Genomic DNA, 27359 nt, shown 5'->3' on the forward strand with positions numbered 1-27359 from the left:
CTTGGATCTAAAGGTTCGTCCCTTTACTCTGGGGCTGTGCCCTTGGATCTTTGTATCTCCCACTAATGGAAACACCTCCCCCAAGCCCGCTTTATCCAAGCCTTTCAGTATTCTGTAAGTTTCAATCAGATTCCCCTCATCCTTCTCAACTCCATCAAGTACAGACCCAGAGTTCTCAAACACTATCCAGGAGGTTCTGTACGGACTGTACCATCCTCCTCCCCTATCACAAGAACTTCCTTCCTCCATTTCTTGGAGGTAATACTTATCTTCCAGGTAAACGTCCACTCTCCTGAGTGCGGGGGAATTTGGCAGCTTGCCAAAGGATCTGAGCCAACTCAGTAGTTAGACTAAGGAACGGCAGACAGATTAGACCATAAGTAATTGTAAAGTAATATAAAACATAGCTGTGTGCTGCTATTAATGGTGGATACATTTTTATTGATTGTTGATAGAACATTTCCTTGTCATTGTGAGACTGGCATGTGGAGATTTCCTAGAATCCCTACAGTGCAGAACAAGGCTATGTGGACCATCAAGTCTGCACTGACTTTCCAACAGAACACCTTACCCAGGCCCACCCTACGCTCGTAACCCAACCTATTTACCCCGCTAATCCCATAACCGAAATATCTTTGGACATGAAAGGGCAATTTAGTATGGCCAATCCACCTAAATATTAGTTGAACATCACCGAGCTGCATCCTTGGTGTATAATTGAATATCAAACCATTGTTTTACTCCTGTATAATATAATAGAATAGAATCCCTACAGTACAGGAAGAGGCCATTCAGCCCATCGGGTCTGCACCGACCACAATCCCCCCCAGGCCCTACCTCTATATTCCTACATATTTACCCACTAATCCCTCTAACCTACGCATCTCAAGACACTAAGGGTTAACTTATCATGGCCAATCAACCTAACTCGCACATCTTTGGACTGTGGGAGGAAACCAGAGCACCCGGAGGAAACCCACGCAGGCACGAGGAGGACGTGCAAACTCCACACAGACAGTGACCCAAGCTGGGAATCGAACCCAGGTCCCTGGAGCTATGAAGCAGCGGTGCTAACCACTGTGCTAACCATGCTGCCTGCATAACCCACAGGGGAAGGACCCGTGTTGCAGTCGTAGTAGCGGTCCCTACCTCCGGGGTTCAAGTTCCACTCCAGAACTGGATGGTTACAGAACAGATGTTCATAATATGGCCAGACAGTTGATTATCAGCCTGACAATCTTTCCAAAGTAGCTGATGGTAGGCAGTAAGAGTGGGACAGTTTCCTGGTCAGACACACTGCAGAAGGCAAAGAGAAACCATGGCAGCACTTTGCCAAAAATAACCATGGAACAATGCAATGGAAGGCCTTGGTTCCCAAATTACCCTCCTTAGTCCTATTACCTGGAAAAGGATAAATCATACCAAAGACCACCATTAGAATCTTATGGGTAATGTTGATGGAACAAGTGGTGGGATTTTACAACCTCACTCGTCCCAAAACCATAAAATCCCGCCCAGGATCAAAGGATCTTTCCCTAGTCCGCCCCTCACCCGCTCCGATTCCCGTCACGGGCGGAACGGTAAAATTCCAGCCAAGGATTCAATCGCTTACTTGATTCTGACTCCAGTAAAGGTTTTAAGAGATTAATCATAGAATCCTTACAGTGCAGAAGGAGGCCATTCAGCCCATTGAGTCTGCACCGGCAACTATCCCACCCAGGTCCCATCCCCATAACCCCCCATAACCCCTGCTAATCCCCCTGACACTAAAGGGCAGTTTAGCATGGCTAATCCACCTAACCCCCACATCTTTGGACTGTGGAAGAAAATGGCAGCGCCCGGAGGAAACCCACGCAGACACGGGGAGAATGTGCAGACTCCACACAGACAGTGACCCAAGCCAGGAATCGAACCCTGGATACGGGCGCTGTGAATCAGCAGTGCCAACATTGTGCCACTTTCCTGCCCCTAATGAACATCTTTAGAGAGAATCCAGTTTCTATTTCTTTATTTCAAGAAAAAATTAGATAAAGCTTGTGGGGCTAAAGTGATCAAGGGTTAAGCGGGGAAGGGAGGGGAGTCAGGATATTGAATTTGATAATCAGCCATGATCAAAATGAATGGTGGAGCAGGCTCGAAGGGCCAAATGGCCTACTCCTGCTTCTAGTTTCTACAGTTATACAATCGATATGGATTCCCAGTATTGGGAATGTGGAATGCGCTACCCCATGAATTGGATGAGGCAATGACATCGATGCAGTTAAGGACAATCTACATAAACATATGAGGGAAAAAGGAATAGGGTTGAGGTTGATAGGGTTAGAGTTGGAGGAGGTTTTTGAATGTGGACCACTTGGGCTAAATGTCCAGTTTCAGTAACGCTAAATTTATCATAAATCAAACAGACATTGTTCAGTCACGTCTTTCTCAAAGTTTAAGCTCTGGATGATCAAACAATGGAAGCACTGCATCATTATTTACCTTTAGCAAATGTCCTGATATCATGGCATTGACAGTGTTCTGTCCCTAACAAGCTAATTGTTCCAATATTTCTTTGCAGGCCTAAAAACCATTGTAGGTGCATTGATACAATCCGTGAAGAAGCTAGCAGACGTCATGATTCTGACTGTGTTCTGCTTAAGTGTCTTTGCCCTCATTGGTCTTCAGCTATTCATGGGGAACTTGCGTCAGAAATGTGTACGCGATTGGCGAATAGTTGACAATGTCATGCTGAACGAAACAGGGAATTTGACCTGGCCCTGGAATTGTACGTTTGAAGAATTCATTAATGATGAAGGTAAGCCTGAGATCGTGTACTGCTTAATCTATACTCAAAAATCCTCCGGCATTTCTGTGTTATGATCCCAGTTGGTGTTACAACTGGGCGGGAAAGATCCCAGAATGTGGCCTTGGCTCAAAAGGCCATGGCTGGAATTCTCCAGCCTTGCACAACCTCGCTGCCAGTGAGAATGAAGAATTTGACGCTCAGCCAAATCTCCACACTGCAGCGGGACTGGAGAATCCCATCTGCTGATGAGGTTGGAACCCATAATATGTACTTCCTTTTTAAAAAATGTGGAATAGTTGAGTCATCACTAATTAGTTTTAACAGCAAGATGAAGAGTTATTCCACTTGAAAAGTTGGATTATGACACAATACTCCTTTACTCCCTCTCAGCTTCACAAACACACACAGAATTTAAGGCTAATATGGATTACAAAGTATATCTTAAGCTACAATTGTCTTTGTAACACAAAGTCCCTTTAGAAACACGAGTTGGCTGTGGTCAGATACACTCTCCACTCTGAACCCAAATGAATGTCTGTGAATTGTTCTTCAAAATCCCACAAGATGTTTGTCACATGAAAGTTTCCAAACTCCATTCCCAAATAAACGCACACTAAAAATCTTCTTTCACACCATTGCATTCCATCAGTGGTTTGCATTCCAAAATCCAGTCCAGGTTTTCCAAAGTAGTCTTTCAAACAAAACTTTTAACTCCACTTTTAACAAGGAATCCGGCATCCAGGTTTTATAATTCCCCATTCAGGATTTCTTTGTCTTATCTGTTGCACCAATTACCCACAATTGCTTTAATGATCGATTCCAAAATGATATGACGTTGGCATCAAACTTTTGATTTACCTCTGGAGTCAGCTTTTCCACTTTAAACCTATTAACTGCAGCAGTCTCATTCACTCTTTGACTAGCTTAGAGGTTAAGACTCGCTTAGGGGTTAAAAAAAGAGTGGTATGGACAAGTTGGGCTGAAGGGCCTGTTTCCATGCTGTAAACCTCTATAACTATGACTCATAGCACTTTATCTGCTTCTCTCTTGAATTGTTCTGAACAATACCTTGATCGCTGTTCTCTTAACTTCAGTCTTCCTGAGACATTCTTTCTGTCCTATTTCTTTGGACATCTGGACTGTATTTGGTTCTTTTGGGAAATCTGCCTTTTTGCAACCTCCTTTCTCCTGTCCACAGAGTCTTTTCCTGGCAGAATTGAGAGATGTTCACTCAACCAGTGTGTTATCTCCAACTGCAAACAAATTCAGCTGAGACTAAACTCAAAAGCCTTTCTGCTTTAGTTTCTAAGTAATGCTCACATGCTCCTGATAGCTAATTTACAGGTGGCACAGTGGCATAGTGGTTAGCACTGCTGCTTTACAGCACTAGGGACCCAGGTTCGATTCTTGGCTTGGGTCGGTGTCTGTGTGGAGTTTGCACGTTCTCCCCATGGGTTTCCTCTGAGTGGTCCAGTTTCCTCCCACAGTCTGAAAGACATGCTGGTTTGGTGTACTGTCTCCAACAGGTGCTGGGATGTGTGACTAGGGGAATTTCACAGTAACTTTATTACAGTGGTGTAATATGCCTTACTTGTAACTAAGAAATAAACTTTACTTTACTTCCCACACCATAGCCTCCTCTGAGTACAATAGGACAGTTCAAACCAAACACACCCCCACACATTCATACACCATTCAGCATGAACCTAACTACAATTTTTATCCTTCCTTACCGAGAAAAATTAAATTAAATCCATTTAGCACTATGCCTTACCCATGTTTACCAGACCAATAAACTTCCAGCTACTCATCCTCCTCTCTATCCCATTTTCCTCAGATAGTGCGCAGCTCCTTATGCTCCAGCACTGCCTTCCCCCGTTGCGAGGCTGTTGTAAATACTGGATCATTATTTGAGGAAAAAGTTCTTTCTACTCCCTCTGTCCTCTCAAACTACTGCCGTCCTCCAGTTTGCAGTCCAGAGCTGTTGCTTCCAAGTCCTCAGCTGCCTACTCCACTTTTAGACTGGATTCTGACTTAGAGGTGTACAAATAGTAGCTTCACGCCACCCAGCGGGAGATTTTACAACCTCGCTCATCCCAAAACCGGAAAATCCCACCCGGGATCAGCAGACCTTTCCATGGTCCAACCCGATTCCCGGGACAGTAAAATTCTGGCACAAGTGTCTGAACCTGCGGTTCCTCTCATATTGAGCAGGACTAAACATAGAAAATAGAAGCAGCAGTAGGCCATTCAGCCCTTCAAGTCAGTTAATATAGATTTCTGGTGTGCTAATGATATCATGGCTCTGAAATGATTTGTGTTGCTTTCATGGAGTAACTTCTGTAAGATTGTGCACTATTGGTGGGTCTCATACAGGGTGGGTGGAGACTTAAAATTCTCATTGTTGTTTTCAAATGTCTCTGTTGACCTGTCCCTTCCTGTCCTCTGTGATCTCCAGTTCTGCAACCATCTGAGATCTCTGCATTCCTCCATACCTTCAGCTACGTAAACCCTAAACTCCATAATTCACGCCTCCCCCTCTCTGCCTCACCACCTCTCCTATCTCCTTTAAAGCACTCCTCAAAAACCTATCCCTTGAACCCAACTTTTTAATCACCCATTTCTGATATTACCTTACATGACTCAGTGTCAATTTTTATTTATTCATTCGTGGGAGACGGGCATCGTTGGCTGGCCAGCATTTATTGCCCATCCCTAGATGCCTGAGGGCAGTTGAGAGTCAACCACATCGCTGTGGCTCTGGAGTCACATGTAGGCCAGACTGGGTAAAGACGGCAGATTTCCTTCCCTAAAGGACATGAGTGAACTAGGTGGGCTTTTCCAACAATCGACAATAGTCATCAGTAGATTCTTAATTCCAGATATCAAAATTCTGCCAGATGATTGTCACATGATAGTTTCCAAACTCCACGCCCAAACCAACACACTTAATTCCAGAAATTACGCCTAACAACACTCCTGTGGGGAGCACTTTTGGACGTCTGCTCTGTCAAAGGCATTTAAATGTCACATTGTAAAAGCCTCAGCATCATCCCCATAAAATCTATTACATAGGCACAGAATATCAGAACTGTGGCCCTTACCAGCTGTAGCGTTGATGAGAGAGTTTTGCCAAATTTCCCTCAAGTTGTTAAACAGAAATTTCCATTGTCGACTCTGGAATCCCCTGTTAAGCTCTAAATCCACCAATTCATAGAGTCCCGACAGTGCAAAAGAGGCCCTTCGGCCCATCGAGCCTGCACTGACTCTCTGACAGAGTATCTTACTCCTCCACTCTATCCCTGTAACTCCACACATTTACCACTGCAAATCCCATCTAACCTACACATCTTGGGACACTGAGGGCAACTTAGCATGGCCAATCCACTTAAACTGCACATCTTTGGACTGTGGGAGGAAACCGGAGTACCTGGAGAGAACGTGCAGACAGTGACCCAAGCCAGAAATCGAGCCCAGGTCCCTGGCAATGTGAGGCTGCAGTGCTAATCACTGTGCCGTCCTCTCCACGCAAGTAAAACCATAGCGACTGGGGGACGTCACGGGTATCTGGGTTTACAAGTAGGTAAAGCTAAATACTGAGGCCATCAGAATTACTCCTGATCAATGCTTGCCATAAATGCGCAGAAAAGAATTTCCCACATTCTGATTATCTCTCCCATCCCCTCGCCCACCTCTTCCTAATGGGCTCACAGCATATGGATTACTCAGTTACTTCATCCAAATGTTGATATTGCTAAAGCAAACAGGATGCCTGACTGAAATTAAATTTCATATTTGCAGAGGATTTTCTTGCAGCAACCAGCAGGTAATAAAGCTGCAATAAATGGCATATGTTTTCTGTACTCTGTTTCCCTCTGTTCCCTCCCCCCTTATCTTTCAAATGCATATGCTTGTTCCTAGTACAAGAGTGCAAGGAATCACAGTACAAGCAAAGGCCATCTGCCCATTGAACTTGTCCTTCTAATGGACCATCGTAGATTTATTTACTTGTCCCTTAGATGTTTTCTGATTATTTAGTGTTGGCCTGTGTGCGTTCAAAAAGCCATTGATTGTGGAGGGAGTTGAGAGGAGAGTTGCAAGAATGTTGTTAGAGTCAGATCTCGGGGCAGCACAGTGGTTAGCACTGCTGCCTCACAGGGTCCTGGGTTCAATTCCTGCCTTGGGTCACTGTCTCTGTGTAGTCTGTACGTCCTCCCCGTGTCTGCGTGGGTTTCCTCCGGGTGCTCCAGTTTCCTCCCACAGCCCGAAAGATGTGGGGTTAAGTGCATTGGCCATGCTAAATTCTCCCTAGTTGTATCCGAGTGTGGCGACTAGGGAATTTTCACAGTAACTTCATTGCAGTGTTAATGCAAGCCTACTTGTGACAATAAATACGTAAACAGAATTGGAGAGGCTCACTTAAGTGAGCATTATTTTTTATTCAATCATGGGACATGGGCGTCGCTGGCTGGCCAGCATTTATTGCCCATCCCTAGTTGCCCCTTGAGAAGGAGGTGGTGAGCTGCCTTCTTGAATCACTGCAGTCCACATGCTTGGGTTGATCCACAATGCGGCCAGGGAGGGAAATCCAGGACCTTGATCCAGTGACTGCAAAGGAACAGCGATATATCTCCAAGTCAGGATAGTGAGTGGCTTGGAGGGGAACTTGCAGGTAGTCATAGAGTCATTGAGGTTTACAGCATGGAAACAGGCCCTTTGGCCCAACTTGTCCATGCCGCCCATTTGTCTTTAACCACTAAGCTAGTCCCAATTGCCCGCATTTGGCCCATATCCCTCTATACCCATCTTACCCATGTAACTGTCGAAACGCTTTTTAAAAGACAAAATTGTACCCGCTTCTACTACTATCTCTGGCAGCTTGTTCCAGAAGTCAACACACTCTGTGTGAAAAAATTGCCCCTCTGGAAGCTTTTGTATCTCTCCCTTCTCACCTGAAATCTATGCCCTCTAGTTTTAGACTACCCTACCTTTGCGAAAAGATATTGATAGTTTAGCCGACCTATGTTCCTCATTATTTTATAGACCTCTATAATGTCACGCTGAAGCCTCCTAGACTGGACTAGTAATCCAGACACCCAGGGTAATGCTCCAGGGACAGAGGTTCGAATCCCACTACAACAGATAGTAAAATTTGACTTCAGTAAAAATCTGGAATTAAGAGTCTACTGATGTCCATGAAATCTTTGGCAGAAAAAACCCACCTGGTTCCCTAATGTCCTTTAGGGAAGAAAGTATGCTGTCTTTACCTGGTCTGGCCTACATGTGCCTCCAGAGCCACAGCAATGTGATGGATTCTTCACTGCCCCTCAAGAGCAATTAGGGATGGGCAATAAATTGTCATTCCTTGAATGAATAAAAAACAAAATTTCTTGAGGCTACTCAAGGAAGGAAAGATTAATCTCCTGACCACTCCAGGTGAGTTGCTGACTCTGATAGGCCTCCTATGATGAGTGGCATCAGTAATTGGTGTCTTAACTTGCTACACAGGATTTGATCATTTAACCAGATTATCATCACCCATCAAATTGTAGCTTGAAAATGAGTCAACATGTAAGGGTGGAAGTGGCCAGAGGGGTAAAAAGTGAACAAAAATGAAAAAAGGAGATTTGTTTGCAGAAACATTTAGCTTATTTCTCTCTTAGCTGGAAGTTGTTGTGTTATTTCCATCTAGCCTTTCAGCAAAAGGATTGGGGGCACAGTGGTTAGCACTCCTGACTCAGAGTGACAAGGACCCGGGTTCGATTCCCGGCTTGGGTCACTATGTGCAGAGTCTGCCTGTTCCCCCCTCTGTCTGTTTGCTCTGGTTTCCTCCCACAGTCAGAAAAATGTGCTGGTTAGGTGCATTGGCCCTGCTAAATTCTCCCTCAGTGTACCCCAACAGGTGCCGGAGTGTGTTGACTCGGGGATTTTCACAGTAGCTTCACTGCAGTGTTAATGTAAGCCTACTCGTGAATGTACGCGTGTGAAGGAAAAAGGTAGTTGATTCAGGGCCAGCAAGATCAATAATGGAAATATGGAAATCCTAACAAGGCAACTAACTTCCCATGTACAGATCATTAAAAAGCAAATTACATCACACTGATTTCTTCTTAATTTGCGAGGAGCAGTTCACCTTGCCAAACACCATTGATTTCAGCTGAATAATTGCAGAATGCTACTTTAATAAGAATATAAAATGAAATGCACTGATCCATTTGGACTGGCAGCAGATGATGCGAACTCATCCATCAGTAAAGCTGGATAATAAATCAAATGGATTATGGATTAAATTGGAGCTTTATCAAAATGCCTCTAATCTGTTTCCAGAGCTGATCATGTCTTACATGCTTCATGTGGAAAGATATCACAATATTGTGATTGTCCCAATATTGTCAAATACTGTCAATCCCATCAGGATTTTCCTTAATAAGAACCTTTGTGTTCAAGGGCACATTGCTTATGGCCTTCGTAACCAGTCCTCCAGCGATAGCCTATCATTATTGAGATGTTGGGGGGGAGAGTACAGGTGGTTGAGTATCAGTTCAACGCACACTGAACCTGTAAAGACATCGTTCTGACTGAGAAAGGAAAACTGAGGATAGGACTGAGGTTAAACAGCACACGTTAGGCCCTCTTGTAGTTATGTAGCAAGTTAGTGAAATTCCTCGAATACCCGGGAAGCTATTGTGGGAAAGATTTGAAGTTACATAGCAAGTCAGAGTTAGGAGCAGAAGTAGGCAAATTCAGATGCCTTCTAACACCCAGGGAGCTCAACTTGGCGGATGTGTTTTGACGGTTTGCCCCTTGTCAGGGCAGTGTTTACTGCCTATCCTGTGGATATTTAACTACATGAGGTGGGACTGGTGTAACATGCAGACTGGGCAAGGAAGAGTTGGACAGGCTGCTGCTAGCGAACCAGCGGGTCTTTACAATTCCAGCAAGTTCCTGTTCGCCTTTCATTTGCTACAGTGGAATAATGAATGCCCCAAGTCCGGGTTAGTAGAAACACTTCAATTCTAGCCCGTGAGGGATCGGCAAGCTCCTTTTACCAACATACTTTTGGGGTAAGGGGGTGAATAATTGTCTCATTTGGAGATAGAACAAAATAACAGCACAGGAACAGGGCCTGTAGCCCTCCAAGCCTGGACCGACCATGCTGCCCGACTGAACTAGAACCTCCTACCCTTCCGGGGACCATATCCCTCTATTCCCATCCATTTGTCAAGACGCCCCTTAAAATTTACTATCAGATCCTCTTCCACTACCTCCCCAAGCAGCAGGTTGGAGAAACTCTGCTTGAGTGTTTTTGGTGACCTGAGGGCCGCATTTGCCCACAGGAGCTTCAATAGGTGGGGCAGTGTCTGCGATCGAGTAGATTGTAAAAGATCTGGGAATGACAGTGGAATCACAGACTGGCTACAACCTTCAGTTGCCTGGGCTGTACAGCTCTGGAATTTCCACCCTCCACCTTCTCTTCATCCCCTTCTGTTCTTTCTAAGATGCTCAGTAAAACTTTTACCTATCTGATTAAGCTTGTGTGGCTCAGTGTCACATCCTATCTGATAATGAGTGGTTAGGAGGTTATGATAATGAGTGGTTAATGAGTGATTAGGAGGTTCACTTGGCTGATACTGGAGATGAAGGGGATGGTCTATGAAGAGAGATTAAATAGACTGGAGTTTAGAAGAATGAGGGGGATCTGATAGAGACGTATAAGATAATGAAGGAGAAGGATAAGGTAGAGTAGAGAAATTCTTCCTGTTTAGAAAGGATAGCAGGACTAGAGGGCACAGCCTCAAGATAAGGGGGGGGGGGGCAGTTTAGATCGGAGTTGAGGAGGAACTTCTTCACTCAAAGGGTGGTGAATCTCTGGAATTCTCTGCCCGTTGAAGTGGTGGAGGCTGCCTCGCTGAATAAATTTAAGTCACAGGTAGATAGGTTTCTGATAGACAAGGGGATTAAGGGTTATGGGGAGAAAGCGGGAACGTGGAACTGATCCACTTCAGATCAGCCATGATCTTATTGAATGGCGGGGCAGGCTCGAAGGGCTAGATGGCCTACTCCTGCTCCTATTTCTTATGTTCTTATGAGTGGGATTCTCTCCCCTTCCAGCCGCATATCTCTCAGTGACAAAAGGTAAGGTGCCGTTCACGGGCGGTGGAATCCTCTGGCCTCACTGCTCTCCGGTGGAGATTCCCACTGAAGGCACCCCGCATCACCAGGAACCAGTGGGCGGGGCGCGCTGCTGGCGGGAACAGGGAATTCCGCTGGGCATGAACGGCCAGAGAATCCTGAGCACCATTTCTGGGGAGAGTGTGTATGTGTGTACGTCACCGTGTGTTATCAGCCCTAATATGAGGCCAACAAACAAACCAAAGGTTTATTTGACACTTTCTGCTCACAAATAGTATTGTTGACTAATACCACTCTTAATCTTCTTGACATTTAGCAAACCACTATTACGTCGAGGGTAAAAAGGATGCCTTACTCTGTGGAAACAACTCAGACACTGGGTGAGTCGAACAAGACGTTATGTTCATCCGTTTATGGGTAAGACAACATGCAGACTTGTCCCGAGGTTCTCCAGTTGTTCTAGATGGCCTGTTTCTATGGGTTCACAATCCCATTGAGTCCTGTTGCTTGGCCATGAGTGGTCATAAAGCAAGGCCAGCACTGCACCGAGACATCAAACGGAGAAAATTCGCTGATGTGACTTTATCCCAAACACTGACTGAGGCATTGGTTCTGGCTGCAGCCCTTTCATTATTCTGTATTGCTCTCTCCCTCCTCTCTCTACCTCCCTCCACCCGGTAGGAGTCCTTTCTCCTGAAAGTCACCTACCTGTTTATCTGATCGGGGAAAGGGTTGAGTTCACAAGCAATTTTCAAAACAGCAGCCACCTTAGCTAACGTTGCTATGGTGATGGCAGCTACTTTCATCCCTGCAATTCTTTTAAGCTGCTTAAAGATGGAAGAAAGTAAACAGATTCTTATCGGGGCCACCTCAGTTTGCTTTTTTTTTGTGTTGAAAAGGATTTTCAGTTACTGGAGTTTTGATTTTTGCTCAGGTACTTTCGCTGCTTTTTAAGGAGTTGGGATAGAAACCATCTGTTAAATGCAGTAGTTGATTGTAAGCCTGCTCAGCCGTTCAGTTAGATCGTAGCTGATTTGAATTTCAACTCTATTTACCAGTGGTAAGCGCTGCTACCTCACAGCGCCAGGAACCCGGGCTCGATTCATGGCTTGGCTCACTGTCTGTGCGAGTCTGCACATTCTCCTCGTGTCTGCATGGGTTTCCTCCGGGTGCTCCGGTTTCCTCCCACAGTCTGAAAGATGTGCTGGTTAGGTGCATTGGCCGTGCTAAATTCTCCCTCAATGTGTCCGAACAGACGCCGGAGTGTGGCGACTAGGGAATTTTCACAGTGACTTCATTGCAGTGTTAATGTAAGCCCGCTTGTGGCACCAATAAATAAACTTTAAAGCTGCCTTAGCTCCAACTTCCATTGATGCCAATAAAAATCTGTCACCCTCAGCCTTGAAAGCTCTCCACAGCCTTTGGTGGTTGTGGTGGGGGAGACTCTCAAAATTACTTGTGTGTGGAAAAAGAGCCTCTAAAGGCCCGAGTCAAAGCTTGTGATTTGCAGCCCTCTCGTTCTGGGGTTCCCCACTGGGAGAAATGCCAGTTGAATCCCTTTATCAGTTCAAATCCCTCAGCGTGATCACCCCTTAACCCCAACTTAACCCCATAAATTGACCCTTTTACCTGGTTGAACCAGCACTGTGCCCCTTCCAAGACTACTCACAATTCCACCAGGAGGAAGCAGTTACTGGTATCAGAGTACAAATTAGCTCTGGATGGGCTCTGGATGAAACAGGTTCTCAGAGTGTACATTCTGAGCAAAAAAAACACAGTAAAAAGTCTGACAACACCAGGTTTTAGTCCAACCGATTTATTTGATAGTAAACGCACAAGCTTTCAGGTTTCCCTCTTCGTCAGGTGAATGGAGAGCTCTGGCCTCAGACAGAGCAGATAAAGCACAGACAGTTTACTGTCTGAGGCCAGAACTCTCCATTCTCCTGACGAAGGGACAAACCCGAAAGCTTGTGCGTTTACTATCAAATAAATCGGTTGGACTTAAACCTGGTGTTGTCAGACTTTTTACTGTGTTTACCCCAGTCCAACGCCGGCACATCCACATCAAAGAAAACGGAACAGGGTTAAGGAGATCATGGGGCGCAACGACTTCATCATAGAATCCCTACTGTGCAGAAGGAGGCCACTCAGCCCATCGAGTCTGCACTGACTACAATCATAATAAGGACATGAGAACATAAGAAATAGGAGCAGGAGTAGGCCATCTAGCCCTTCCAGCCTGCCCCGCCATTCAATAAGATCATGGCTGATCTGAAGTGGATCAGTTCCACTTTCCCTCTTTCTCCCCATAACCCTTAATTCCCTTGTCTATCAGAAACCTATCTACCCGTGACTTAAATATATTCAGCGAGGCAGCCTCCACCACTTCAACTGGCAGAGAATTCCAGAGATTCACCACCCTTTGAGTGAAGAATTTCCTCCTCAACTCCGTTCTAAACTGCAACCCCCCCCCTTATTTTGAGGCTGTGCCCTCTAGTTCTGCTATCCTTTCTAAACGGGAAGAATCTCTCTACCTCTACTCCATCTAGCTTCTTCATTATCTTGTAAGTCTCTATAAGATACGCCCCCCCCCCCCAGCCTTCTAAACTCTAATGAATCCCACCCCATAACCCTACCTGTTTACCCTAGCAAGTCTCCCTAACATATAGGGTCAATTTAGCATGGCCAATGCACCTAACCCTCACATCTTTGGAGTGTGGGAGGGAACCGGAGCTCCCAGAGGAAACCCACACAGACATGGGGAGAACATGCAGGCTCCGCACAGTCACCCGAGACTGGAGTTGAATCCCTGTCCCTGGCGCTGTGAGGAAACAGTGCTAATTACTGTGCCACCGTGCCATCCTGCATGAGGATATTCTGTTAGATTGCAAAATCAAGCAACAATTTCCAGTTAAAGAAAAGTAATTACATAGCACTGTTCACAACCTCAGGACATCCCACAGCCCTGTCAAGTGGAAAATCACTTTGAAGTGTGGTTACTGTTGTAACGTAAGAACTGTCACAGCCAATTATCACACCGTAAACCCACAGAGACAGCAATCAGATGCAGGGAGATGATCAGACTATCTATCCTTATGATGTTGTTTGAAAGATACATTTCTTCTCACTGTGACATGCAGATGTTGAAGTTTGAGTGTGTAAAGAGGCTTCTTCATGTTCCTGGACTCAATGGATCTTACTGCCTTCCCATAACCACTCGTTATAACTGTCCCTCTCTAAGTTCAGTGGCACGGTGGCCCAGTGGTTAACACTGCTGCCTCACAGCACCAGGGACCCGGGTTCGATTCCCAGCTTGGGTCACTGTCAGTGCGGAGTCTGCACATTCTCCCTGTGTCTGCGTGGGTTTACTCCGGGTGCTCTGGTTTCTTCCCACAGTCTGAAAGACGTGCTGGTTGAATGCAATTGGCCATGCTAAATTCCCCCGAGTGTACCCAGGCGTAGCAACTAGAGGATTTTCACAGTAACTTCATTGCAGTGTTAATGTAAGCCTACATGAGATACTAATAAGTAAATCTAAATCTAAATTGCAATGGGATCACACTGCATCCAGAACGGATCCCTCGGGTTTACTCACCATCAATGCATTCAACTACAACTCATTTTCTTTTTCAAATCGCTCTGTCTCTTCCCCAGTCTTATTGTTAGCCTCATGTGAAAGAAAGCTGATATTTTCCTGGTACCTTTCTCATCCACGTAAGTCAGTCCACCATCTGCAAATCAGGAGTGTGATAGAATCCTCTCCACTTGCCTGGATGGGTGCAGCTCCAACGACACTCAAGAAGCTCGACACCATCCAGGGCAAAGCAGCCCACTTCATTGGCATCCCATCCAACACCTTAAATGTTCACTCCCTCCACCACTGCACTAGGGTCCACTCCTTTAACCAACTTTGTGTCATTGTTCCCGCTTAAACTTGCTTGTTTTTTTCGGTGGAAAGTCCAGGGAAATTGCTTTTCTGAGTATATGTGTTTCTTTTCCCCCTCTTTCGCAGAAGGTGCCCTCCTATGTTTGTGTGTCTGAAGGCTGGAAGGAACCCTGATTACAACTACACAAGTTTTGATAACTTTGGCTGGGCCTTCCTCTCACTCTTTCGCCTAATGACACAGGACTACTGGGAGAATCTGTATCACCAGGTTAGTACCAATCAGTGCAGCAAATCACAGAAGACAAGCTTTACACAGCAACCCTGGTATGTGTAGCTTAATTGACTGCTTTCTGAGGACATAATTTTAATCCTGTATCAGTCTATCATTTCTACTTCTTCAGAGAGGGTGGCGTGGCAACATACTTCGTTCCACAGTTTGGCTCAAGTTGGGCTGAGAGTTCTTTTTGATATTTGTTCAGGAGACCTGGGCATCGCTGGCTGATCCATTAATTGCCCTTAGCCACTTCAGAGGGCATTTAAGGGCCAACCACATTGCCATGTATCTGGAGTCGCATGTAGGCCAGACCACGTAAGGACAACAGATTCCCTTCCCTAAAAGACATTTGTAAACTTGGTGGGTTTTTACATAAGAACATAAGAACATAAGAAATAGGAGCAGGAGTAGGCCATCTAGCCCTTCGAGCCTGCCCCGCCATTCAATAAGATCATGGCTGATCTGTTGTGGCTCAGTTCCACTTTCCCGCCCTCTCCCCATAACCCTTAATCCCCTCTCTTATCAAGAACCCATCAACCCGCGTCTTAAAAACATTTAGCGAGGCAGCCTCCACCACTTCAACGGGCAGAGAATTCCAGAGATTCACCACCCTTTGAGTGAAGAAGTTCCTCCTCAACTCCGTTCTAAACCGCCTCCCCTTTATCTTGAGGCTGTGCCCCCTAGTCCTACTGTCTTTTTTGAGCGGGAAGAGTCTCTCCACCTCTATCCTATCCATCCCATTCATCATCTTATACGTCTCAATGAGATCTCCCCTCATTCTTCTAAACTCTAACGAGTACAAGCCTAGTTTATTCAGCCTCTCCTCATAGCTCAATCCCCTCAACTCCGGTATCAGCCTAGTAAACCTCCTCTGCACTCCCTCCAGGGCCAAAATATCCTTGCGCAGGTGCGGCGCCCAAAACTGCACACAGTACTCCAGCTGCGGCCTCACCAATGCCCTATACAGCTGCAGCAAGACCTCCCTACTTTTATATTCAATCCCCCTCGCTATGAAGGCCAGCATCCCATTCGCCTTCCTGACCACCTGCTGCACCTGCAAGCTGGGTTTTTGCGACTCATGCACAAGGACCCCGAGGTCCCTCTGCACCGACGCCTGCTGCAGTTTTTCGCCACGTAAGTAATAGTCCTTCCTACCATTCTTCCTACCAAAGTGGACCACCTCACACTTGCCAACATTAAATTCCATTTGCCATTTCCTGGCCCATTCGCCCAGCCTATCTAGATCCTTCTGCAGACTCTCCACACCCTCCGCACAATATTTCATTGAATTCAAATATCACCATCTGCCGTGGTGGGATTCAAAGCTGGGTCCCCAGAGGATTATCCCGGTAAAGTTCTCCCCTTCCTTTCCACCCTGGCAGAATTCTCCTCCTTCCTTCCTACCCTGGCAGGGATCCCCCCGGCACAGTTATGGTGTCCAGTGGGCAGTGCCAAGGTGCCAGGTGGGCACTGCCTCATGGAACCGCTTGGCCTAGCTGTTCCCCTGACCACCTGCTTCGGGGGGGGGGGGGTTGCTGCGGATATGGGGGTGGGGGTGGGACACAACTTCAATGGTCTCTAATCCTGCACTCCCCTCCAACAAGACCATCCATCATTCTTGCCAGGGAGGACCTTGACTGGCAAGGTGGTTAAGGCCAGTGAGCCAGGGCGATAATCTCCTAGACTTATTCATGACATGCTAAGCATGTAAGATCACGCCCAGTATCTCCAAGAGTATAACACTCCCTGTGCATTATATTGGAATGTCGACCAGTCTTGCCTCTCGGGTGAGGCTTGAACCATTCTCATTTTCTTCGAACACTTGATTTTATTTGTTATTTAGAAAGAAACTAGTGGAAGCAAGATGAGAAGTCTTTCTGATTGACAGTCCAGTTCGGGAACCTGTTTCCTTTCTAGTTGGTGTGTACTGGGAGTGTGAATATGTCAGGTGACAGGAGGTGGGGAAGAGGCAGGATGTTGTGCGATGAACACTTGAGGACTGGGTCTAACCAAAATTGGTGACTCTATCCCGAAACAAGCTGACAGATTTAGGGGAGGAGATGGCATAGTGATCTTGTCACTGGACCAGTAATCCAGAAACTTGGGTTCAAATCCAACCACCGCAGGTGGTGGAAAATTGAATTCAATAAATCATTTAAAGGCCTAATGATGGTCATGAACCCATCTGGTTCACTAATGTCCTACAGGGAAGAAAATTTGCTGTCCTAACCTGGTCTGGCCAACATGTGACTCCACAGGAATATGGATGACTCTGAAATTGCTCATTCAGTTCAAAGGGTGGTTAAAATGTATTTATTAGTGTCACACGTAGGCCTACACTAATACTGCAATGGAGCTACCGTGAAAATTCCCTAGTTGCCAAACTCCTGTTCGGGTACACTGAGAGATAATTTAGCACGGCTTTCAGAGTGTGGGAGGAAAGCGGAGCATTCGGAGGAAACCCACGAAGACACGAGGAGAACGTGCAGACCCCGCACAGGCAGTGACCCGAGCCGGGAGTTGAACCCGGGTCCCTGGCGCTGTGAGGCAGCTGTGCTAACCACTGTGTCATTGTGTAGCCCACGACGCTGGCCTTGCCGGCGACATCCACCTCTAATGAATCCAGCAAACTTCACCTCTCCTTTCTCCTTGCCGTTTTCACTTTTGTGACCTTGCCTTTCATTTTGCCCTTCCTTTCCACCATGCAGATCCTGCGGACCGCCGGAAAGGCGTACATGCTCTTCTTTGTAGTTGTCATCTTCCTGGGATCCTTCTATCTCGTCAACCTGATCCTGGCTGTTGTCGCCATGGCGTACGATGAGCAGAACCAAGCCACCATTGCAGAAAACGCTCAGAAAGAGAAAGAGTTTCAGCAGATGATGGAGCAGCTGCGGAAGCAGCAGGAACAGGCCGAACAGGTATCTGTCGACAGCACGTTGCATTCACATAGCGCCTGGTACTAACGGCCAAATCTTTACCGGAACATTATCAAACCAAATTTAACATTAGACCACATAAAAAGAGATTAGACCACGTGGTCGAAATACTTGCTCGTGGCGTGGTTAGCGTGCCATGAGCAAGTGGTTAGCGCTGCTGCTAGCCACTTGAAGGAGTGATGAAGGGACACTGCTCACTCACCTGATGAAGGGGCAGTGCTCAGAAACCTCCAAATAAACCTGTTGGACTTTAACCTGGTGTTGTGAGACTTCTTACTATGGTTCAGATGGGTATAGAGGGATGTGGGCCAAATGCAGCCAATTGGGACTAGCTTAGCGATTAAAAACTGGGTGGTGTGGACAAGTTGGGCCGAAGGGCCTGTTTCCATGCTGTAAACCTCTATGACTCTATGACGAATAAAATAAATTTTAGAAGTGTGCTTTACAGTGGGTAACACCAATACTATTCTCAAAGAAAAAGGGTCAAGGCCAATGAATGGAACACGCTCTTTCATCTCAATCATCTACTGACTGCATTTTCACAGCAATTGGCCAGGTTGGGCAATGAGACCTTGTCGAGAAGTTCCTCTGAGAGATCGCATTCAAGTGCCAGGAGCGCCAAGGAAAGGAGCCACAGAGCCAGGAATGGAAAAGAGCTGGAAAAATTGGAAGAGGGGTTAGATGAGGAAAAGGAACTGCGCTCGGCATCAGAAAGCGGCTTACCACGGAAGGTAATTTATCCATTGCCCGCTACACAATCCTGACTAGAGAAGGAAACTTACTGATCCACTCACGTGGAATGACATCCTTGATCTTGTTTAATATGTTTCTTTCCTGGTTGACGTGACTGAGTTGGTCGAACCCTAAAGGATACAACTGGTAGACTGGGACTGCAGTCGGTGTTGAGAGAACCAGCAAAAGGGAAAAGCCTACTTAACCTTATCCTCACCAACCTGCCTGCCGCATCTGTCCGTGACAGTATCAGCAGGAGTGATAGCCACACAGACTGTATCGAGACAAAATCCCTTCTTCAAATTGAGGATACCCTCCATTGTATTGTGTGACACTGCCACTGTGATAGATTTCAAACCGATCGAGTAATCCAAAACTGGACATCCATGAGATGCTGTGAGCCAATTCAGCAGGGGCAGAATCGTACTCCAGCACAATCTGTAACCTCACGGCCTGGCATATCCCTCACTTTACCATGAGGGTAGCACAGTGGTTAGTGTTGCTGCCTCACAGCACCAGGGACGCAGGTTCAATTCCGGCCTCGGATCACTGTCTGTGTGGAGTTTGCACATTCTTCCCATGTCTCTGTGGGTTTCCTCTGGGTGCTCCAGTTTCCTCCCACAGTGCTACGATATGCAGGCTAAGTTGATTGGCCATGCTAAATTGCCCCTACGTGTCCCAAGATGTATAAGGTTGCATGGATTAGCCAGGGTAAATGTGTTACAGGGCCAGGGAGAGGTGCTTGGGAAGATTCTTGATCAGAAAGCCGATGCAGATCTGATGGGCTGAATGGCCTCTTCTACACTGCAGGGATTCTATGATTACTATCAAGCCAGGGGATCAACCCTAGTTCAGTGAAGAGTGCAGGAGGGCATGCCAGGAGCAACCCCAAATGCATCGATGTTCTGCAGTAGAGCTGCATCAAGTTCTACATGAATTAATCTAGGGGAAGCAATGGTGTTGTAGTGTTGTCACTGAACTAGAAATCCAGGGCAATGATATGGAGACCCTGGGTTAGAATCCATAGCATTTGGTGAAACTTGGATTCAATAAAAACCTGGAATTAAAAAGAAATGACCAAGAAATCATTGTCCTAAAAACCCACCTAGTTGTCTGCTATCTTACCTGATCTGGCCTACATGCCACTTCAGACCAGATCCACAGCAATGTGGTTAACTCCTAAATGCCCTCTGAAATACCCAGCATGTCCGTACAAAGGACAAGGCATTTAGAGGGCAATAAATGCTGTGCCCATCATACATTAAGCTGATCTTTCTCTACACCCTAGCTATGACCGTAACACTACACTTTGCACTCTCTCCTTTCCTTTGCCCCTATGTACTCTATGAATGGTATGTTTTGTCTAATAGCAGGCACTTTTCACTGTATCCCAATACATGTGACAATAATAAATCAAGTCAAATCAAATCCCATGAATGAAAAATGTTACGTGTAGAAGGAGGCTCCAAAAAACATCGCCGTCCTCGGTAACTGGAGAGCCCGGTACACCGGCACAAAGGCATTTGCTTCAGACGAGAGTAGGCTTCAGTCCTACTCCCAACCTCAGAGTAGCTTCCAATCTCATACACTTATCATCAGTTAGACCACACATTCCGCCTTTGATCCTGTCTCAGTTCATCTGCTGTGCCTGAAACCCCGATCTGCACTGCGCACACTGACCTACACTGGGTCAGGCAATATGTTGATCTTAAAATTCTCAGCCCTGTTCCCAAATCCTTCCGTGCCCTCAATTGCCCCTCCTTATCTCTGTAATCTTCTTCAGCCCCAGAAATCCCCAAGATCCCTACCTCCACTAATTCTCCCTTGGAGGGTAGCTAGAGTTTGGAATTCTTGAACTGAGCAGCCTTTTCAGGGGGCAGTTGAGAGCCAACCCCCACATTGCTGTGGTTCTGGAGCAAAATGGAGGCCAGACCGGGTAAGGATAGTAGATTTCCTTCCCTAAAGGACAATAGTGAACCAGATGGGTTTTTCCGACAATTAGATAGTTAGGCCGCGATTCTCCCATCCACGCCTGCCATTTTTCTGGTGGGCCTGGCTGGGAGGTGGGGTTCTGCGGCCTTCAGCAGGGATTTGTGCATGCAGGGGGAATGCACGCACATCTCCCAGAGCCGGCGAGCACTCACCAGTCAGACCAGGCTGGAAACCAGCAGGAAGGCAGGTAAGTAATTTAAATCTTTTTTTAATCTATTTTAAATATGAAAATCAGATCGCTGGGAGTACTTCATTTCGTGGGGTTCAGGCCAGCTCCCTGCCAAAAACAAAGGGGGATAATCGGGGCCCCCCCCCAGGGGGTCAGGCGATGGGCATAGGCACCCTGGCAGTGCCAGCCAGTGGCCCTGGCACTGCCCGTGGGCAAAGTGCCCATGCCCAGGGAGCACCTTGGCACCGCCCATCAGGCATTGGGCAGTGCCAAGGGGGCGGGGGCTATTGTGGGCAGGAACTGTCGGTGAGGGTGGGGTTCTTGCTGCCACTCTGTATTGGGATCAGTCTGGATTGGAGGGAGGGCAGTGATTGGGGTGAGCTGGGGGGGGGGGGGGGGGTGGGGTGCAGGAGCGTGGTCTGCCGAGTGGGGCTGCCTCCCAGGGGGGGTCTGACCCCAGGGAGGGTCAGCGGGATTTTTAATGAGATTCACGACAAGGACCTCTTGTGTGCACAGAGTGCAGAGGTTCAGGTGAGAAACTGAACTGTCGGAACTGGCACAAGCTAGAACGGTTTTGCTGCCAAATCAGCACTTTTGGGAGACTCGCGGCCTGAACTTCAGATGTTTATTGAATTCAAATTTCACCATCTGCTGTGGCGGGATTCCTGGTTCAGTGATAGATGTGCTGGTTAGGTGGATTGGCCATGACAAATTGCCTGTTTGTGTCAGGAGGATTAGCAGGATTAATATGTAGGGTTACGGGGATGGGTGCTGATTCAATGGGCTGAATGGCCTCCTTCTGCAGGAATTCTATGATTCTATGATACCACTGTGCCACTTGGGGAAATGGGAAGTCCACCAACCTCGCCCTCCAAGGCGCTCTGATCTGTGGCACCATGCGACCCCTTCCACCTGCCCATTTCTCCGCCATCTATCAGTTTAGTGTGTTGCTATCCGTGTGAACCTTTAACCAATTTGGATTCTTTCCACAGCCCCTCATGACGCCAATACTTTCGAACCGCCATCCGCTCCGACGGAACAGCATATTCCGCTTCCGGACTCACTCCGCGGACGCAGCCATGGAGAACATATTCTCGGATGACGAGGTCAGCGTCTTTGACGAAACCGAGAGTGCCAGGGACTCCTTGTGCCTTCCTCAGCTGTACAGAACCAACAGCAACCAGAGCCACGGGAGCCACCGGTCGGTGCTGGGCACAGCTAACGTGCCACTCAGTAAGCGGAAGAAGTTGCACAGTACCGTGGACCAGAATGGCGTGGTGAGTGTGGTTGGGGGAACCCCCATCTCACCAAGCAGCCTCCTTCTCCCGCAAGTGACGGTGGGCAAGCCGATCATGGAGGACAATGTAAGACATCGCTTGAAACCATTTTCATTTAGCTTGAGAACAGCAATCAGTCAGGAAGGAAAATGGCATAGTTACAAGGAGATTGGATGCTAAGAGTTAAGATGTCTTAGTCCAACCATTGGTGGAGCTACACGTAGGGTATTGGGTGCATTTTTCATTTCCTTCCCTGAGAAGGACATATTTGCCCCTGAGGGTGTGCTGGTTCCTGGGATGAGGGGCTGATGGGACATTGGTGTGACCTATCCATTCACTGGAGTTTGAAATCTTCATCCCAGAGTACTTAAACAAAGTGGTCCTGGAAATAATAGATCCATTGGTGGTTATTTCCCAAAATTCTTTGGACACTGGACTGATTCCTACAGGTAGAACATAGAACACTACAGCACAAACAGGCCCTTCGGCCCACAAGTTGCACTGATCATATCCATACCTACCAGGCCTATCTATAACTCTCAATCCCATTAAATCCCACGTACTCATCCAGAAGTCTCTTAAAAGACCCCAACGAGTTCGCCTCCACCACCACCGACAGCTGATTCCACTCACCCACCACCCTCTGAGTGAAAAACTTTCCCCTGACATCACCTCTGTACCTACTCCCCAGCACCTTAAACCTGTGTCCTCTCGTAGCAACCATTTCAGCCCTGGGAAATAGCCTCCGAGAATCCACCCTATCTATTCCTCTCAACATTTTATAAACCTCTATCAGGTCACCTCTCATCCTTCGTCTCTCCAGGGAGAAGAGACCTTGCTCCCTAAACCTATCCTCATAAGGCATGCCACCCAATCCAGGCAACATCCTTGTAAATCTCCTCTGCACCCTTTCAATAGCTTCCACACCCTTCCTGTAATGAGATTGGAGGGTAATTAATGTAAGCCCGCTATTCAAAAAGGGAGGTGGTGTGAAAACAGTGAACTATAAACCAGTGAGCTTAACATCAGGACTGGGGAATTTGTTAGAGTCTGTTATCAAGGATTTCATAACAATGTTTGGAAGACTGCGGAATAATCAAACAAAGTCAGCATTGATTTACAAAAGAGAAATCGTGCTTGACCAATCTACTGGAATTCTTTGAGGTTGTAACTGGTAGAGTTGAGCAGGGAGAACCAGTGGATGTAGTTTATTTAGACTTTCAGAATAATAGATCACTACATAAAGTTAATGCACATGGGATTGCACTGCTGATGTCAGGATCACACATCACCCCCCCTCCTCCCGCTCCCTCCCCACCCCCTCACTCTCTGATGTCTGAACCCTCCACCCCACATCCTATTCGCTAATCTTAGACACTTACCTTCTCCCTGGCCTGTTACTTTTAATGGGATCTCTAAACCCACCTGCTTTCTGGCAGCTATATAAAGGAGACATGTTCTCCCTCACTACACTTTACTGCTGAGCAAGCTTCACAGTTTGATTTTCACCCGGCCTGAGTCAGCAACATCGGGCGAGACAGGCACTTCAGAAATGACTAACTTCTCATTTCAAATTAATCACTTCAAGCTGTAACAATTTACCCCTTCCAAATACACAGATCTGTAACTTTATGCTGTAAGAAATCATCACATTAAAAAGTTTATTTACTAGTGTCACAAGTAGGCTTGCATTAACACTGCAGTGAAGTTACTGTGAAAATTGCCTAGTTGCCACACTCCAGCACCTGTTCAGGTACACCGAGGAAGAATTTAGCATAACCAGCACATCTTTCAGACTGCGGTAGGAAACTGGAGTATCCAGAGAAAAGCCGTACAGACACGGGGAGAATGTGCAGACTCCATACAGACACTCAAGGCTGTAGTCAAACCCAGTTCATAGAGTCATAGATGGAGTCATTGAGGTTTACAGCATGGAAACAACTCCCCGGCCCAACCCGTCCATGCCACCCAGACTTTACCATTAAACTAGTCCCAACTGCCCACATCCAGCCCACATCCTTCCGAACCCATCCTACTCATATAACCATCCAAAAGACAAAATTGTACCAGTCTCTACCACCACCCCGGCAGCTCATTCCAGACACTCACCACCCTCCTTGTGCAGAAGCAAAATTGACAAAGAGACTTCTTGAGATAATTAGGTTGCCAGTTCACTCTGATTTATGCTGCCTTTCTTTTTGGCGTGCCTAATGTGATCAGCCATTCATTCCCTGGCGCTGTGAGACAGCAGTGTTCACCACTGTGCCACCATGCCACCCATAAATGACACATTTATTTGGACGTCATAGAAGCCAACTAATTTTTAACAAGCCTATTTCGTTTTTCTTTTAAAAATCCATAAAACTTCTTCACACACTAAATAGCCCTGAAAATAGATGGGCTGGGAGGTGCAGGATTTGGGACTGGTTGTCTAGGTAATGCAGCACTGGTGGAATATTACTTCATGATGCCATCTGTAGAATATTCCACTGTCTGGGACAGATTCGGGGGTAGGCGGGTGCGGTGTCGGGAAGTTTGAGGCTGTTGGACTGATCCGGTGTCCAAAAGATGAACGGGTTGCTAGGTAATGGAAGGTTGATACAAGAAAAACCACCACAGGTCATGCATGAAGAAAGATGAAAAGGAAACAAGTTGTATTTGTGTTTAAAATCAATGCACATTGGCACTCAGGTGGAAACCTAACAGCTATGTGGTGAGACTTAAAATGAAAGAAAACCAGGCCCAGGATGCATTCCAAGCACAATGAGATTGAAATGAATTCCCTATGAAAAGGGGAAGAGTCACTAGTGGTGTAAGGTTTGGATAATGTGACCAGCCCTGCTTAAGACTAGCACCCACAAGCTTTTGTTCCAGAATGTGGGCAATGGAATCAAACGTTATTTATAAAGGTTGGAGTGGGCCTGGATGCCAAGGCTTGTCTAGATTCATAGATGCTTACAGCACAGAAGAAGGCCATTCAGCCCATCGTGTCCACACCAGTCAACAAAGATCTGACTACATTTTCCAGCTCTTGGCCCTTAGCCCCGGAGGTTATGGCAGCAGAAGAGGATATCTAAATACTACTTGGATGTTATGAGAGTTGTGACTCAGAACCCTTTCACATAGTGAATTTGAGACTCCCACCACCACCTTCTGGGTGGAAAAAGTTTCTCCTCAACTCCCCTCTTAGCCTCTACCACTCACCTTAAATCTCTGTCCCCTTGGTTATTGACCCCTCTACTGATGGAAAGAGTTCCTTCCTGTCCACCTGTCTACCCTATCCGTCCTGTCTACCCTATCCGCCCTGTCTACCCTATCCGCCCTGTCTACCCTATCCGTCCTGTCTACCCTAACTGCCCTGTCTACCCTATCCGCCCTGTCTACCCTATCCATCCTGTCTACCCTATCCGCCCTGTCTACCCTATCCGCCCTGTCTTCCCTATCTGCCCGGTCTACCCTATCTGCCCTGTCTACCCTATCGGCCCGGTCTACCCTATCCGCCCTGTCTACCCTATCCGCCCCGTCTACCCTATCCGCCCCGTCTACCCTATTCGCCCCGTCTACCCTATCCGCCCTGTCTACCCTATTCACCCTGTCTACCCTATCCGCCCCGTCTACCCTATCCGCCCCGTCTACCCTATCCGCCCTGTCTACCCTATTCACCCTGTCTACCCTATCCGCCCTGTCTACCCTATTCACCCTGTCTACCCTATCCGCCCCGTCTACCCTATCCGCCCCGTCTACCCTATCCGCCCTGTCTACCCTATTCACCCTGTCTACCCTATCCGCCCTGTCTACCCTATTCACCCTGTCTACCCTATCCGCCCTGTCTACCCTATTCACCCTGTCTACCCTATTCACCCTGTCTACCCTATCCGCCCTGTCTACCCTATCCGCCCTGTCTACCCTATCCGCCCTGTCTACCCTATCCGCCCTGTCTACCCTATCTGCATCTCCCTGCCCCACTTCCGAACCCAGCGAAGCTAAAGGGCGCCACCTGCAGTTCAGATAATTCCCTGGCTCCTGCAACGGGAAGCAGTCCAGCTCGTGTGAAGCGAGGGTCCACCCTGTCATGTCCCAAGGATAAATAATGATCAATGGAAAAGAAAGATCTGCTTTTAAAAAGTGATCTTTAAAACCACAGGACGTCTCAAAGTGCTTGCCAGCTCCTGAAGTGCTGATGCAAATGCAGTAATTCTTGTAGTGTGGCAACACAGACAGGAATAGGATATTTATCCCCTTGGGCCGTCCACATTCTCCTTCTCCACACCTGCAATCAGACACAGATTAATACATGAGATCGAGAGGGGCGAAGTAACGGAAGGAACTGAAAAGAGGAATGGGAATTTTAAAATTAAAGCATTGCTGGACAGAGTGGGGGATGGAGGTGGGGGAAACAGTGTATTAGAACTAAGAAGATTTCAGCACAGAAACAGGCCCTCCTGCCCTCCAAACCTACACCGACCATGCTGCCCATCTAAACTTAAACCCCCTACCCTTCTGGGGATCGTATCCCTTTACTCCCATATTGTTCATGTACAAGACGCCCTTTCAAAGTCACTATTATATCCGCTTCCGCAACCTCCTCCGGCAGTGAGTTCCAGGTACCCACCACCCTCTGTGTAAAAAACTTGCCTCGTACATCTCCTTTAAACCTTGTCCCTCACATCTTAAATGCCCTCTAGTAATTGACTCTTCCACCCTGGGGAAAAGCTTCTGACTATCCACTCCGTCCATGCCCCCCAGAACCTTGTAGACTTATTATAGAAGTCCTGCAGTGCAGAAGGAGGACACTCTGCCCATCAAGTCTGCACCAACCACAATCTCACCAACCTATCCCCATAACCCCACTTATCCACCCTGCCTGCCCCCCCGACACTGAGGGGCAATTTACTGTGGCCAACCAACCTAACCCACACATCTTTGGACCGTCATGGGTCAGAGTGGTGATGGGTGAATCGGAGTTGCTGCCAATCAGGATCAGGTCAGCAGAGGTTTGGACGAGATGAGGGGGAGATGCCAGAGATGAGGGGGTTAGCATATGAGGAGAGATTGAGTGGACTGGGCCTGCACTCGTTGGAGTTGAGAAGGCTGAGGGGAATTCTCTGCCCATTGAAGCAGTGGAGGCTACCTCACTACGTGTGTTTAAGTCACAGATAGATAGATTTTTGA

General features: G+C 47.1%; 1 protein-coding gene across 1 annotated transcript in view; it reads left to right on the forward strand.

Annotated features, from left to right (window-relative positions):
* The window catches only part of LOC145358968 (sodium channel protein type 1 subunit alpha-like), a 512173-nt gene that overhangs the window by 352043 nt on the left and 132771 nt on the right, over positions 1-27359 (forward strand). Inside the window, exons 13-18 of the mRNA XM_080213322.1 lie at positions 2561-2797; positions 11238-11301; positions 14934-15075; positions 17790-18012; positions 18561-18748; positions 21903-22274. Coding sequence (XP_080069448.1) covers positions 2561-2797; positions 11238-11301; positions 14934-15075; positions 17790-18012; positions 18561-18748; positions 21903-22274 — 1226 coding nt within the window. The remainder of the gene's footprint in view (positions 1-2560; positions 2798-11237; positions 11302-14933; positions 15076-17789; positions 18013-18560; positions 18749-21902; positions 22275-27359) is intronic.

This window comes from Carcharhinus amblyrhynchos, chromosome 2 (genome assembly GCF_965287045.1).
Source record: "Carcharhinus amblyrhynchos chromosome 2, sCarAmb.v2.hapA, whole genome shotgun sequence".
In the NCBI taxonomy this organism is placed as follows: Eukaryota; Metazoa; Chordata; class Chondrichthyes; order Carcharhiniformes; family Carcharhinidae; genus Carcharhinus; species Carcharhinus amblyrhynchos.